This window comes from Gadus macrocephalus, chromosome 19 (assembly GCF_031168955.1).
Source record: "Gadus macrocephalus chromosome 19, ASM3116895v1".
In the NCBI taxonomy this organism is placed as follows: domain Eukaryota; kingdom Metazoa; phylum Chordata; class Actinopteri; order Gadiformes; family Gadidae; genus Gadus; species Gadus macrocephalus.
In genome coordinates this window covers 3,840,745-3,857,533 of record NC_082400.1, presented here as the reverse complement: position 1 = coordinate 3,857,533, position 16,789 = coordinate 3,840,745, and the positions used below count along the sequence as shown (strand labels likewise).

General features: G+C 48.9%; 1 protein-coding gene across 1 annotated transcript; it reads right to left on the bottom strand.

Annotated features, from left to right (window-relative positions):
- Positions 1–2,333: 2,333 nt before the first annotated feature.
- LOC132448003 (WD repeat-containing protein 7) lies at positions 2,334–16,407 on the bottom strand (the record flags this gene model as incomplete). Its single annotated transcript, XM_060039064.1, has 8 exons — positions 2,334–4,329; positions 6,198–6,302; positions 7,228–7,327; positions 7,467–7,549; positions 7,774–7,923; positions 8,508–8,625; positions 10,426–10,612; positions 16,125–16,407. Coding segments are annotated over 8 exons (1,230 nt in total), but the record flags the coding sequence as incomplete, so codon positions are not given.
- Between the last annotated feature and the right edge of the window lie 382 nt (positions 16,408–16,789).

The following is a 16,789-nucleotide window of genomic DNA, read 5'->3' as shown; positions in this document are numbered from 1 at the left end:
ACTCAATTGTATTTTTAGTTTGACGGTAATGAATGAATTTTTGAACATTGTAGTACATTCTGTAATGTTCATCACGGTCTCGGAAATCGGAATAATATCAATAACTAATATACTCTATAATTAACATCCTGTTGGACTCTGATGTCAACAGATAATAGACTAGAATGAATATAATGAATAAATTAAGCCTTAGGCTTAGACCATAACATCACGGGGCAGGAACGCAGAGTGGCGCGGGTGTTTGTGGTTCTGGGTTCCGTCCCGATGCCCCTCGCCCCTGCCTGCTCCTAAACACGGACCTCAGTTCACCCGTGTTCTACTGAACCGAGACCGACTGGACCAAACCTCCGCCCCCTCGTGCCAGGCCCTCTGCAGTCGGGGACTAGCACCTCTTCATACTTGGAGCACGCTCTCATACTTTTCAACAACTTCCCTTGGGATTAAAGTGCCACTTTGGAAGGGCCCCTGACAGTGGGGACGCCAGAGGCAGGCGTTCTGTAGAGGCCCCGCTACAGAACGCCTGCGTCTCACCTCCACCTCCCAGCGCCCGGTGGAACGAGAAGGCAAGAGGTTCAGACCGCGTATGGATAATAATGAGTTTGTTAACTACGGATAACTCTGTGGGAGCTGAGGGGGAGAGGAGAGGTTCACGCTAAGTCGGTCCCTCCTGGGAACCCCCCGCACTCTGCTGATCCCGGCCGGCGGTATTAAAGCACAGGGCTGTCAGAAGGAACGGCGGCCATCTCCTTAATGATCCAGCGTGTACCAGCGCCGGGGCTTAGCGAGGCTTAAGGTTACTAACGGCTGTAAACGCGCTGATCTGGGGCTCGCACTCAACGTGTCGGTGTTTTGACGGGTTAAGAGGTGACCACAGATGGTAAACACGCATAAATACTCCATGCTGTCGTTTTGGTGACTCTCTGACACCAAAAGTGTGAGTTTTGTTGCCGAGTTTCATACTTATTGGATCAAATCAACAAACCGCACATACCCCAGCCTCATTAGGGGCAGGTCGGGTTCAATCAATCCAGAATGTAAATGTTTGAATTATGAATGATTAATTAAAAGAGCGAGCGGCCCAGCAGCCTGGGTTCTGCGGTTCTTTCCAGTGTTCTGAGGAACTCCTCTCCCTAACGTTACGTATTGATCGCTCATCACTTATGCAGCAACTCCACCCTAGGATCTGCTTCTCTTAACTCCTTTCATCATCGGCTTGGAGAGACTTTGGAATCGAACAGAGAGCCCCCTGCATCCCCTAATGACCCCCACCCAGACCCAGACACCCCACCTAGACCCGACCCCCACCAAGACCCGAAGACCCCCACCAAGACCCAAAGACCCCCACCACCCCTGTGGGGGAAAGACCCGTACATTACAACGTCGGCAGATTCAAACTTACAAATCGAAGTCAAAGAAGTACCACTTCATGTTAATATATCTTTGTATAGACCACATGAGAGGGAGAGAGACCACCAACCAAAAAATATATATATCTTTCAGAATTTAAAACCGGACCTCTGAGGTGTGATCATTGAACACACATCTGATTAAAACCACCGACACAAGAACGGAGATATACTGAGAGGAGGTCGGTGTGGACAGTGTTTCTGTTCCCAGAGGTACCACTGGAGGGGTGCTGGGTGGGGTTAGGGAGGTGGAGGTGAGGGTGGGGGTGTAGGGAGGTGGAGGTGTAGGGAGGTGGTGGTGGGGGTGTAGCAGATGTTTAACGTCAAGGCAGACATTGGAACACAGGCAGGGGGTCTCTCCACATTCCACACAATACGGTCATTATGTTGACCAGCAAAAAACAGTGTATTAAAGACACACACAGGGGGGGGGACGGGGGGGGGGGGACAGCGACCAGGAGGGGAGGAGAGGGGGGAGAGGAGGAACACAGCAACCAAGAGGGGAGGGGAAGAGAGACGGAGGGGGGAGGGGAGAGAGACAGAGGGGGGAGGGGAGGAGAGAGACGGAGGGGGGGAGAGAGACGGAGGGGGGAGGGCAGGAGAGAGACGGAGGGGGGAGGGGATCAGGCAGAAGTCAAAGGGAGGTAATAACAGAAGGAAGGACAGAGAGAACGAGGGAGAGGTGAAGTGGGAGAGACAGCTTTAATAAAGAGGCAACACAACAATTGCATAAAGAACTAATGAAAATAAATGCTGTGGTCTGGGAGACAGAGGGGGGAGGGGGCGGTCATTAGGAGGACAAAGACTGCCTCTAGCCTCACCACAGCTCATATATACAGCGTTGATAAGGTCTGTACACACACTATGCTTAATATATGTACATATTCATAGAACAAGCCACAGCAGAAGGAAAGGACATGAATCATGTTTGTTTTCACATATCTTTATTGACAGTCAACAAGTTTCAACACAAGAGAATTAATCACAGCACATGATGTATATAGTATAGTTCTATATATTCTTTAAAGTATATATCTTTTTTGGTCACAGGGTCATATTTACATGCAACAAATCATTCTGTGGATAAACACATAAGCACACACACATCTTCCTGTCTGTATGCCCAATCTCTGATCCTTTCACCTCCCTCTCTTTAGTTGAGAAGGTAAACAAGATGTTATGATCTCCACTCTCATCCATTCAGACCGGTTTGTGTGTGTGTGTGTGTGTGTGTGTGTGTGCGTGTGTCTTTGTGTGTGTGTCTGCACAATTCTAAATCCCAGCTGACAACCTGGTAAATAAAATGGAGGTGTGAAAAGCTTCGACACGCTTCAGTTTATAGGTGTGTAGCGTGTGAGTGGCTCAGAGGAGAGGAGACAGGATGGAGGAGACAGGAAGGAGGAGACATGAAGGAGGAGATAGGGGAGGAGATAGAGAGAGTGAGGAGGAGACAGAGGAGAGATTTGGGAGGAGGAGCAGGAGAGATGAGAGCAGGCAGGCAGCGAAGGACAAGAGGCAGGAGGAGAATTGAAGGTCGGAAAGAGAAAAGAGTGAAGAGAATAGAGGAAGAGGCCGATTGATAGCCATCTTCATTAGCAGGCTAAGGTATGTACCCCGCCTGGTTCCCATAGCGACGAACCAGCACCTGAATCTACCGTCAAGGCATCACACGATGTGGTGATGATTACACCACACGCGAGCCTACCATTCTGTGTGTATATACAAACACACACACACACAGACACATACATCTGATTATACGATTTATATGAGGGAAATGTGTAATATACAAGAGACTTGGGAATAGGGCGCATTACCTTTAGGGATTTGAAAACACACACTCACACGCACACACACTGTTGCACAAACGCTGGGGGAAACCTTCGAAAGGGTAACGTTGATACCATCAACCACAACAGCAATACACAACGACAACACACATCACACAGCGCCCCACAAGGGCTGGGCCCCGGTGGGGCCGCGCCCTATTGGTGGGTTCAGATCACATGACCTCCTGGCTCCACCTCCGGGGGCTGAGGCCAGGGCGGTGAAACCAACCACCCTTAAATAGGAATGCATGAAACAAACACAACAACAACAACAACAACAACAATGTAAACAGGTGTGTTTGGGTCCACCGCCATGGTAACCGAGCAACAAAAAACATTATCTACAGCCAATCCAGAAGCACGAAGAACAAACTATCAGATTCAAACAGTGAAAGAACCCTTCATTGGCCAGCGGTCACGGACCTAACCAACTCAGTGTAGCGGGGTGGTGGTTGAAATCCAGACGGCCTTGGAACAAATATTTTCCAAAATGATCTAATATTGGTGATAGTAAAGTAAACAAAATGTTTAATCGCCAAACATACCCCTTCAAAGGTTTACATTTTCTGACTAATCGTTTGAGAGTTGAAAGGTTTGTATAGTTCACAACTATCTGGTGTTTCTACTAAATAATACGTACATCTTATCTTAATCTTTATCTTACCACTAAAGCGTAGTATTCCAGTATGTACAGACATTATATCTTCAGATTCACTTTAACACTAAACGCTTCAGACCAAAGACCCTTCACAGCCCCCTAGTACGTTAGACCCTCAATAGACCTCCCAGAACCCCCCCCCCAGCTCGGGGCCAGACGGGGAGCGGCCCGAGCAGGAAGTGTGGAGGGCAGGAAGTGGCGCGGGCAGGAAGTGGCGTGGGCAGGGGGGCGGTCAGACCATGAAGCGGTGCTCCTTGCCGTCGTGGGCCATGAGGATGACGTTGCGGTTGGAGGTCCAGATGAGGCGGGCCAGCTTGAGGTGGTTCTGGGAGCCGGGCGAGGCGGGCTGCACCGGGGGCACCTGGTAGGTCTTGATGCAGCGCAGCTGGGGGGCAGAGTTCAGCATGCCGATGCTGCCCAGCAGGCTGGTGTTCATCTGGAGCAGGGGGGGTACTGGTTAGACTGGGTGTACTGGTGTTCATCTGGAGCAGGGGGGGTACTGGTTAGACTGGGTGTACTGGTGTTCATCTGGAGCAGGGGGGGTACTGGTTAGACTGGGTGGACTGGTGTTCATCTGGAGCAGGGGGGGTACTGGTTAGACTGGGTGTACTGGTGTTCATCTGGAGCAGGGGGGGTACTGGCTGTACTGGTGTTTATCTGAGGGGGGTATACTGGTTAGACTGGGTATACTGGTGTTTATCTGGAGATCAGTGATTATACTGGGTAATAATGTGGATTGATGTTCATTTTGAGATTAAATATTATACTGAGATAAAACCTTTATTAATACTGGACTAAAACCTTTATTATAAGTGCTGATTTAGAAGTTCGGAATGCTACATTGGAAAATGACTTATTTTAATTTTGTTATTTTATAAATTGCTTATATTACTATACTACTGATACAGCCTATGGAGCAGTGTGTGGACCACACAGTGTGTGTGTGTGTGTGTGTGTGTGAGTAGAGAGGATAGACACTGACTGACTGCGTGTGTGCGTGCGTATGTGTACGTGCGTGTGTGACAGACTCAGTGTCTGCCAGCTCGTTACCACTGCAGCCGTCCAGCCGGCGGTGGTTTATACTTACAGTAAATACCATTAGTGTGTCTGTGTGTGTGTGTGTGTGTGTGTGTGTATCTATGTGAGTGTGTGTGTTTCTTTTCGGTCTGTGTGAGTGATGGATGAAACAGAGATAGACAGAGATAAACTGATTGAGAAAGTGTGAGTGTGTGTCAATGTGTGTGTGTGTGTGTGTGTGTGTGTGTGTGTGTGTGTGTGTGTGTGTGTGTGTGTGTGTGTGTGTGTGTGTGTTTACCATTAACCAGTTGACCAGTAGGTAGACCCTTATTAAATCTAGTCTCCTGCCAGAGTGGTTCACTCGCATTGTTATTGACATATCAGCCTGTGATTGGAGGAGTGTTGTGACGTCGTACTGTAGGCTCCCCTCCTCAGTGGGAGGAGTTACTGTACGTTCACACCAACAGCTATAAAGCGTTTCGAGCGATAAACGCCCATTCACTTTCTATTAGCCATGCGCGATAAAGCGAAAGGAGCGATAGCTTTAAAGCTGTAAAGCTGCAAATAAGAAAAAAATTGAATAATTGAAAACAGCTCAACTCTATGCAAATGAGCCAGTAGCGTTTCGGCTGTAAATGACCGCCAGCCAATCGGAATGTAGATCTCTCTCGCCGGCGTGGGTCCCAGTAAACATACTTGCAAGAGCGATATGAGCTGTACACATTTTTGTCCGCGTCGCGTTTTGAGCTATTCGGCGATTTTGCATCGTTTACAGCTTTTGGTGTGAACGTAGTTAGAGATCCACACCACAGGTGTCCCTGAGGAAGGCACCTCACCCTCCCCGCCCCACAAGCTGCCTGTTACCGTGCAGGGTTTACAGCTCTGTGTGTGTGTGTGTGTGTGTGTGTGTAGGAATGGTTAATGTTAGGAAATGATTGCATCAATAACTGGATAGACAAGCGTTATATAAATGAAGTGCATTTACCATTACTCTGTGTGTGTGTGTGTCTGAATTGTGTGCGTGCGTGTGTTTATACATTGTGTGTGTGTGTGTTTGTTTGTCTACATTATGTGTGTGTGTCTGTGTGTGTGTTTGTCTACATTGTGTGTGTGTATTTGTCTACATAACGTGTTTGTATGTGTGTGTGTGTGTGTGTGTGTGTGTGTGTGTGTGTGTGTGTGTGTGTGTGTGTGTGTGTGTGTGTGTGTGTGTGTGTGTGTGTGTGTGTGTGTGTGTGTGTGTGTGTGCGCGCGCGCGTCTACATTGCGTTTGTGTGCGTTAGTTACCTGCCAGAAAGAGATATGGCTTTCTAGGTTGGAGTAGGTTGCTAGGTAACGGCCATCAGGAGCGAATGACACCGCAGTGATTGGACCCTTATGAGCATGGATGTTCTAGAAAGAGGAGACACACACACACACACACACAGAGTTAGGCATCATATTTATCAAGGCTGTTATGTGCTGGTATGGGTAGAAACACACCTACCCACATACACACCCACCAACACACAAACACACACACACACACACACACACACACACACAGTGGGGGTAATTCCATCAGACGCTGGTCCTGACAGATGTTTCTGCACCTTGCTCCGTGTGTAACGCAATAACACCTCACACAAGATGGGCAATAGAGGACCCCCCTAGCCACACACACACACACACACACACACACACACACACACACACACACACACACACACACACACACACACACACACACACACACACACACACACACACACACACACACACCCTCTCTCCGTCTGGATGATGTGAGAATGACGTTCCTGGATAATTTAAGAATGTTTATGTTCGTACAACCTCACAACAACATTTATAAAACATTGAATATAATTAATCAGACTTTCTATTTCACTCCACCCCTTTCTCCCCCTGTGTGTGTGTGTGTGTGTGTGTGTGTGTGTGTGTGTGTGTGTGTGTGTGTGTGTGTGTGTGTGTGTGTGTGTGTGTGTGTGTGTGTGTGTGTGTGTGTGTGTGTGTGGGTGCGTGTGTGCCCGTGTCTCCTGGTGATCATCAGCCCGTCACAGCTCTCAGTACATGTCCTAACAGTGGGAGTGAGGTCCCGGCTCCGCCCTGTGTGGCCCTCGGCCCCCTCTGACTGGATGGCCCTCAGAGTGCTTGAGCAGGGTGACCCCCAGACAGACCTGCCTGCTCCCCTTGACCCCACCCCTCCACACCAGCCTGGGTTATACACTCCTGGTTACTAGGGCGACCGGCGGGGCTGGAGTTCTGCCTCATCATCCCAGGGCCCTCACTGCCCCCGGGGCTTCAGGTGTGGGGAGGGTACCTGGCACTTCCCGGTCCTGACGTCGTACAGCGCCACGGAGCCCTGGCGTGCCCCCACTGCGATGCGGTGGCTTCGGTCACAGTAGCCCACCATGTAGAACCTACGAACACACACACACTCCTTTGAATACATCATATATACATACAACATCATTATGAATAGAACACAACCAGAGGAGACAGACGGAGAGAGAGAGAGAGAGAGCGGCAGTAAGACAGAGAGAGAGGGAGATGTCTTACTTGCAGATAGCAGGGAAGCATTCCTGTAGTCCTTTCTTCTTGACCAGTGAACCCTCAATGCAATACATGATGATGTCCATCACCTAGAGAGGAGAGAGAGGGGGAGGAGGAGAGAAGGAGGAGAGATGGGGAGAGAGGATAGAAGGAGAGGACAGAGGAGGAGAAGAGAAGGAGGGAGGAGAGGATAGCAGGAGGAGAGATGGGCAGAGAGGAGAGGAGAGGACAGAACTTGGTATGATATCAGATATGAGTCTATAAATATACGATACAGAATGATCTATCCTATTGAATAACATATATTCTATACCTCCACCAGTAGATCCACTACGTCTCCAGGCATCTTCTCTATGAGTATGTCGATCACCCTGAGGATCTCGGTCTTGGCCCGGGCCAGGGTGCTGGTGTGGACGTTCTGCTGGGACTGGGAGTTGGCCTGGGCAGCATTGAACCTGTGGACCTGAGACACACAGCGGTTAGACTGAATCCCCACCTCACAGCCATCTGGCTGCTGAACGCTGGAGGAGTGTGGGGGAACCGAAGGGGAATTCTGCCTTCAGGTGCCCCACACTCCTCCAGCGTTCAGTACCAAGATGGCTCATAGTTAATACACAACATACACACAAGATCAGAACACATAGACACACTGTGGGTCCCACTGTGGGTTCTTCATGTGCAATGTGTTGGTATGAGTGAAGCAGGGGCTGTAGGTAGAAAGTCGATGGAGCTCGAGACCGGTGATAGAGATAGACAGGGGATGTAGATAGACAGCTGTGGTAGAGAGGGACAGGTGATGGAGGTAGAGACAGGGGATGGAGGGAGAGACACGTGATGTAGATAGACAGGTGACGTAGATAGACAGGTGACGTAGATAGACAGGTGATGCAGATAGACAGGTGATGTATTTAGACAGGCGATGAGGTAGAGACAGGTGATGGAGATAGACAGGTGATGGGGGTAGAGACAGGTGATGGAGATAGACAGGGTGATGAGGTAGAGACAGGTGATGAGGTAGAGGCAGTTGATTGGCTCGTTGGTTCTTACCTCTCTAGCGATGGTGGTGATGAAGGCAGGTGGCCGAGCCGTAGCGATGAGAGAGAGAGCGTGGCGGGACGAGCGAGCAGAGTCCGCCGGAGGGTTGAGAGGGAGACCCATGGTGACGCTGGGGGGAGGGAGGGAGGGAGGGAGGGCGAGGGCGAGGGAGAGGGAGAGAGAGAGAGAGAGAGAGAGTTATCAGGCTGCACCCAAGCCCTGCTGTAACAGAGGCCGACAGTCGGTTGATGTCCACACGGTGCACATCAACTTATCGATGAACCTGTAGACTCCAGCGGCTCCCATGGTGCCTTCTGTTGGTCAGCCGGCTGCTGGTGATGTCTCTGTTATCATTCTTTAGGCAGTTGGGACTGGGACTAGTACAAACTGGATAAGACATCGGCTACACATAAAAATGCTCATTTGTAGAGCCAAACAAAGATATGAGATCCGAGCAGAAATGAGACTTGAGCTCGAAGGCTGGCAGAGGGAAGGCTGCCGTTCATCCACCACTAGCCACCATGCATGGATGCTGTCATTATTGTAAATGTGTATATAACACGTGCGTGATTATAAGTAGCCCAATAGAGCGGGAAAAACCGCCAAATCTGCCAACACTGCTGTACGTCCTCACGCTCCAGTGTCAACGTAAATCAAATGAGACCAACTGAAAACGAAGCCGGTATGGAACTAAAACTGTGATTCTGAAGAAAGTGTAAATGATATCGAAATTCCGTTTGGATATTATTGAAGGTACAAGTGTGTCGATTTGTTAAATGGGTTGAACGAAGGTAAAGGGTTGAAAATTGATTTAGTTACGTCTTAAACATTTGAAGTGCAAGAGTACACCGCCGGAGCTCAGCTCCTGGAGTACAATCCCTCTCTCCTCCATGTCTCCTCCTCCGGACTGCCGCCGGCAGGGAAAGGGATTGTACTCCCGGAGCTGAGCTGCCGGACTGCCGCCGAGGTCCCCCCCCGCCGGAGCTGCTCGTCCGCTGGTCCACACAATCTTAGCGATGCTCTGATTGGAGGGGAGGGGGGAAGTGGGAGGTAATATTCAACTGTGCCCCCTCCCTACGTAGGAGGGGGCGCCGAAACCGACTCGCTCGTTTTGGTAACTGTAGGCGGGGTACTCACAGAAATTAATATCTCACTCAAAAAATCATGTACAGACTTTTTTTTTTTCAAAGTTTGAATGCGTTTGGGAGCACCAGAGACCCAAAACAACACCCCAAATCCCAGGAAAAGGGTTGTTTTCATATATGTCCCCCTTAAGAAGAACAATAGTTGAGCGCTGCATGCAGCACTCAACTAACTAACTACACAGAAAGACACAGATGTGCAGATAAACAGCCAACCTCTCTCTCTGTCCGTCTGTTAGCTTCCATGCAGCACACTGTGGCTGAATCGGGCAGCACGACTGCATTCACAACATCACACACGCACACACACGCAGACACACCCACAACCGCACACAGACACACAGGATTGGAGTATTGATTTTGGTGGGAGTCAAGGCTAGAAAATCTATTAGTTCATTCACATGGTGAGACGCAACAACATATAGTATTATTGTGTGTGTGTGTGTGTGTGTGTGTGTGTGTGTGTGTGTGGACATCAGGGTTTAGATGATGTTCAATCGGTGAAGAGCTGAACACGCGCATCCCATGCACACACAAACACACACAGACACACACACACACACACACTCACCATAACACCACTACTACAAACCCAGTGATCATGACTAGTGACTATCAAACCCTTTTAGAAGCTGAACCTAAGTCCTTTGTTGTAGCAGGCCACAGCGTCTGTGCCTGTAGGTGCGAGCCACACATCGTGACATCACCGTGATACCGTCCAATCAGATCAGAGAAGGGCTTCACACCAGCGTCAGTGTAACCATACGCGTGTGTGTACTGTTTCCTACTTGGCCAGTTGTTTCTCAGCATCGGCGCAGAGCTCCAGCAGGCCCATGAGCACCGCCGACACGTCCATATATGGCTCCCACACGGTGAAGCCTCGGCCAATCAGATCGATGGCTGTGCGGCGGATGGTGCTGTGGGGGGGCAGCTTGGGGCTGGGGGGCTGGAGCAGCAGGAAGGTCAGCGCCTTACCTGGTGGACGGGAGAACCACAGTGGAACATTATCTATTACTGGTGTTGTACTGGACTATAGAACCACAGTGGAACATTATCTATTACTGGTGTTGTACTGGACTATAGAACCACAGTAGAACATTATCTATTACTGGTGTTGTACTGGACTATAGAACCACAGTGGAACATTATCTATTACTGGTGTTGTACTGGACTATAGAACCACAGTGGAACATTATCTATTACTGGTATTGTACTGGACTATCTGACCTGGTAGACAATAGAAGCACAGTAGAAACATGATCTATTACTGGTATTATCATTATTCTCATGGACTATTTTAGCCGGGATAACACTATGAATTCAATATAAACAATATCTATAATTGCTCTTCTGATATTTATGTTCCACTGGCTGATGTGGAAAACGATAGTCTCAACATCTGACCATCCATGATTAATATTCTACTTCTTGGGACGAGTCACTTGGATACCAAAGACGATTATGGGATGTTTTCTATTAAACACAAGGGTTTTACACGTGGAATCTCCCTTCAAATGGTGAATTGAAAAATGGTTAAGAGAGAGAGAGAGAGAGAGAGAGAGAGAGAGAGAGAGAGAGATACAGTAAGAGAGAGGGGCAGAGAGCTGGGGAGAGAGATGCATTTGTCATAGACCGTTTCAGTCCCCAACGCTAACCATGTAACATACTAATCTAGGATAAGCCTGCCATAACGCTACGATAAGAACATCTTTTATCAACAACTCCCATTGTCTGGCTCTTTAGCGACGGGCCTAATGCAGCAGCTAATGACATCAGCACTGATGTCCATCTCTCAGTCTTGATCGCCTACAACGACCTAGCATGACAATGCTAACGTGGTTAGCGCTCTATCTGTCACAGCCTGTACATTACAACGGTCTGACCCCATGATGCTAACGCAGTTAGCATTCCTGCTATAGCCATATCTCTCTCCCTTCGTAGTCCCGTCTTTAGGCAGTGTGTGTGTTTGTGTGTGTGTGTGTGTGTGTGTGTGTGTTTGTGTGTGTGTGTGTGAGTGTGTGTGTGTGTAAACCAATAAGAGATGATGTTTTGCCATTTAAGGCGGGCTGATGATAAAATGCCGGCAGACTCTGCTGATGAGATTAGCGCGGTGTGTCTGGAGCGGGCGGGACCTCGCGGAGGACCTAAAGGAGGACTACATGACCACAGATGAACTATGAATAGGAGAACTAGCTGGGATTGGGAGTCTGGGACAGAAACAACATTACAGACCATCGGGCCATTAGCGATCTCCCTACAGGAAGAAGAAAGGTCAACACCGACCAATGCGCTGAGCACCTAAACAAAGGTTTACCAGACGATGATAACGCCAGACTGGGAGGGACTCAGGCTACAGCTGCTATTCCCATCACACCACATCCATGTCCCATTACTATATTGTTATTGTGACTAGATGGTTGGATATAGATAGATGGATTAATAAGGCTGAGATGGTGAGGTGTGTGTGCGTGTTTGGTTAGCCATGTTCCTAATAGCATAAGTCAGGATAATTTAGTTTCCCAGGGTTTTGCCAATATCCCTTATTGAACACACATTGGATACGTGTGTGTGCGCACGCGTGTGTGCGCACGCGTGCGTGCGTGTGTGAGGCTGTCAGGTTGATGAATGCCGGAGGGCTTTCTCATCGCTCATAAAATTCCTGGTACATGTTCACACTCGCTAGGCTCTCTTGTTTGTTTGGTGTGTTTAATGTGACACAATCTAACAGGTTGACCCCTGACCCCAGAGGACATTACACTACAACAGAGCCACGTCTCAGACTATAATATATATGTATATAAAATGATATACCTCTATTGGAGATGAGAGAGCGAGAGAGAGCCGAGAGAGAGCGAGAGAGAGAGAGAGAGAGAGAGAGAGAAGATGGAGTGAGAGGCGGATCAATACAAATTCCTATCTGACCACACTTGCTAAGGGTTAGGGGCGTCAGAGGGTTCGAGTCCCATCACCCCCAGCGACCATAACGGTTCCATTGTCGACGTTCCAAGCATCAAACACTGCACTAGCCACGCTGAGAACGATGGAAGTATAGCCAGCTGAAGATTGACAGTCTCTTCTCTTGCTGTTTTTCCCAGACTGGCCCGTGATTGGCTGGGTCTAGCCGTTCCCCCAGCAGGAAGCTCTATACCTCAGTGCTGACATGTTTGTTTAAAGGCCGGTTCCTAATGAACACATTACTATTGACTAAGCATCAGTCGCCCCTAATGACTCTGTAGTTAAGGCACTGAACACTCAACACACTCACACCCAGAGAGACGCTGGGGCAGCTGAGCCTGGGAGGAAGGAGGGAAGGAGAGAAGGAAGGAAGGAAGGAAGGAAGGAAGGAAGGAAGGAAGGAAGGGGGGAAGACAGGAAGGAAGGAAGAGAGGAAGGGAGGAAGGAAGGAAGGAAGAGAGGAGGGAAGGAGGGAAGGAAGGAAGGAAGGAAGGAAGGAGGGGGGGATGACAGGAAGGAAGGAAGAGAGGAAGGAAGGAGGGAAGGATGAACATACGGACGGAAAGAAGAAAGAAAGGATGAAGGAAGGAAAGGAGGAAGCTGAGGAGGAGGTTGCAGGTCATTATGTAGGATGTGTTTTTGTGTATGTTGTGTGTGTTGTTTTTGTGCGTGTATAGTGTGAAAAGTGCGACTTAGTGTTTTCTGTGCATTTGAAATGTGTGCTTGCTTTGTGTAAGTTGTGTGCATTGTGAGTACATTGTGTGCATTAAGTTGAATGCCAAGCTACTCTATGTCCATCCCTCCATCCATCCCTCCCCATCATTGAAGCCAGTACTTCTCCACCTTCCAGTTCGTCATCAGTCTATCGCTCCCTCTTTCCTTCAGCAAACGCCCCCCTCCCCAATCTCCCATGAAAACAATTATATTATCACTACAATACTCTCTCTCTCTCTCTCTCTCTCTCTCTCTCTCTCTCTCTCTCTCTCTCTCTCTCTCTCTCTCTCTCTCTCTCTCTCTCTCTCTCTCTCTCTCTCTCTCTCTCTCTCTCTCTCTCTCTCTCTCTCTCTCTCTCTCTCTCTCTCTCTCTCATATGGTACTGACAGCTCTCATTTATCACACACACATGCTCACACACTCGTGCAAGCACACACGCAATAGCTATCCATCTCTCAATATCATAACAGGAGAGAGCGAGAGAAATAAATTGAGAAACAGAAAACCCCCAAGAGTGTGTGTGAACGTGCACGGCTAGAAGAAGCACCTCAACTGTTTTCCCGCCATTGTCACTGCTACTAGGAGCTGACGTGGTTGTGCTACATGGTGTGATGTGCGTCCCACTAGGTGTGGACGTGGTTGTGTTACATGGTGACGCGTGTGTTGTGCGTCCCACTAGGTGTGGACGTGGTTGTGTTACATGGTGACGCGCGTGTTGTGCGTCCCACTAGGAGCGGACGACGTGGTTGTGTTAACGCCTCTGACTCCAGAACACATAATGCTGGGTCTCTCACACCGCAGGGCCCGCCACACGACTCTGTTAGCCTCTGGTTAACAACGCAAGGCACGCACAATGACGGGTCGTCCTCACCGCAATATGGAGGGTGTGTGTGTGTGTGTGTGTAAAACAAAATCTAGATTTAATTAATAATGATGTTACATTTTCTATTCCTTTGTTTTAAGATGAGGCAGCAGGCTGACCCAGTGATGCCAACCTAGTGATGCTAACCCAGTGATGCTAACCCCGTGACGCTAACCCAGTGATGCTAACTCAGTGATGCTAACCCCGTGACGCTAACCCAGTGATGCTAACTCTGTGACGCTAACCCAGTGATGCTAACCCAGTGATGCTAACCCTGTGACGCTAACCCAGTGATGCTAACTCTGTGACGCTAACCTAGCGATGCTAACCCAGTGATGCTAACCCCGTGACGCTAACCCAGTGATGCTAACTCTGTGACGCTAACCCAGTGACGCTAACCCAGTGACGCTAACCCAGTGACGCTAACCCAGTGACGCTAACCCAGTGACGCTAACCCAGTGATGCTAACCCAGTGATGCTACTGGTCCTCATCAGAAGACAGTAAACCGTCTCGTAATGTTAACACAAATTTGATAAGGTTTCATAGTTTTACATAAGGTATTGGCTAATATGTAATTATTGAAAGTCTTATGCAAACAAAAAGTTACTAATGACAGTGCAGATACTGTGCACCTGAAAACAGAGGTAGGAGCCAATCACGCTCCACAACTGTCGCTGTATCCACAGGCCTTGTCGCCAGGCGGATTCCCCCAGACCCGGCCAATCAGGAGAGAGGGGGGGTGGGCCGGAAGACAGGCTTTGCTTAGTGCAGGTCTGATGCCCTTTGATCTCACCGTGTGTGTGTGCATGTACGTGTGTGTGTAGGTGTGTGTGTGTGCCTGTCTCTCAGGTAGAAATCAATGGTAATCCCTGGCAAAAGCTGTAATCCATGACAAAAGTTTCTAGTGTTAGATAGTTGAGTAGTTCGGCTGCTGCTGTGGTCCCTGCTGTGACCACACAGGGCTTAGTGAGGGTCAAACGTGTGTGTAAACCGATCACACCAGAAGATCTATACGATATCACAGAATCTATACTCTGTTGCATGTATGTATTGATAAAATATGAATATGTATTTTAGTTTCCGTAGTAACTCTAGCCACAAGGTGTGTTAAGCAGTAATTACAGGTGTGGTTGCAGGTGTGTGTTACAGGTGTATCAGCAGGTGTCCTGGTACTTCCAGGTGTGTGTTACAGGTGTATTAGCAGGTGTTCTGGTACTTCCAGGTGTGTGTTACAGGTGTATCAGCAGGTGTCCTGGTACTTCCAGGTGTGTGTTACAGGTGTATTAGCAGGTGTTCTGGTACTTCCAGGTGTGTGTTACAGGTGTGTTTTAAAGGTCTATCAGTAGGTGGTCCTTCCAGGTGTGTGTTACAGGTGTATTAGCAGGTGTTCTGGTACTTCCAGGTGTGTGTTACAGGTGTATTAGCAGGTGTTCTGGTACTTCCAGGTGTGTTCAAGGTGTATTAGCAGGTGTTCTGGTACTTCCAGGTGTGTGTTACAGGTGTATTAGCAGGTGTTCTGGTACTTCCAGGTGTGTGTTCAAGGTGTATTAGCAGGTGTTCTGGTACTTCTAGGTGTGTGTTACAGGGGTATTAGCAGGTGTTCTGGTACTTCCAGGTGTGTGTTCCAGGTGTATTAGCAGGTGTTCTGGTACTTCTAGGTGTGTGTTACAGGTGCATTAGCAGGTGTTCTGGTACTTCCAGGTGTGTGTTCCAGGTGTATTAGCAGGTGTTCTGGTACTTCCAGGTGTGTGTTCAAGGTGTATTAGAAGGTGTTCTGGTACTTCCAGGTGTGTGTTACAGGTGTATCAGCAGGTGTTCTGGTACTTCCAGGTGTGTTAGAGATGTATCAGCAGGTGTTCTGGTACTTCCAGGTGCGTGTTACAGGTGTATTAGCAGGTGTTCTGGTACTTCCAGGTGCGTGTTACAGGTGTATCAGCAGGTGTTCTGGTACTTACAGGTGTGTCTGGCCAGAGAGTAGTTGGAGGAGCCTCCGCTGGCCGGTCCAAAGCCCTCGGGTGCTTGTCCTCCCATCCTCGCCCTACCAGCGCCCTTCGGTGGCTCAATCTCGGCGCCAAACTCCGCCCCTATCACCCCTAGCAACACGATGGCGGTGGCCTGCTTCCGCCGCTCCTCGTAGGAGTTGGAGATCTTCTTGGCGTTGGGTGGCAGGTTGGACAGACAGCCTGCAACATGCACACAAGGCTGTGGTTTAGTGGGGCAGGAATCATGAGCGTTTACCAAGCGTGTTCAGAGAAACATCGGCTGATCAGAAAACGTTCACGTGGTCGGCTCAAACATTGAGGCACTCAGGGGTGAGATACAGTCAATTAGCAGCACAGCAGTTCATTAGAAAATGAGAAAGGGGGTAGTGATGTCTGGAGAAGGCCAGTTGTTTACAGTGTAAAGTAATGAGGGGGCGGATTCAGGTTGGAAGGGAGAGGCATATGGCATCGCTACAGAACAGATGTTTGCGGGGCAGCGATGATGCCAACCAACATAACATCCTTCTGTGAGGGACGGACGAGAGACGTCTCTGGGTTCAAACATGACTTACACAAAGCTTAACTAACGATAAAGTGTCGATCATTTTTGTCACTGTTTTCATTTAATCCATGACAGA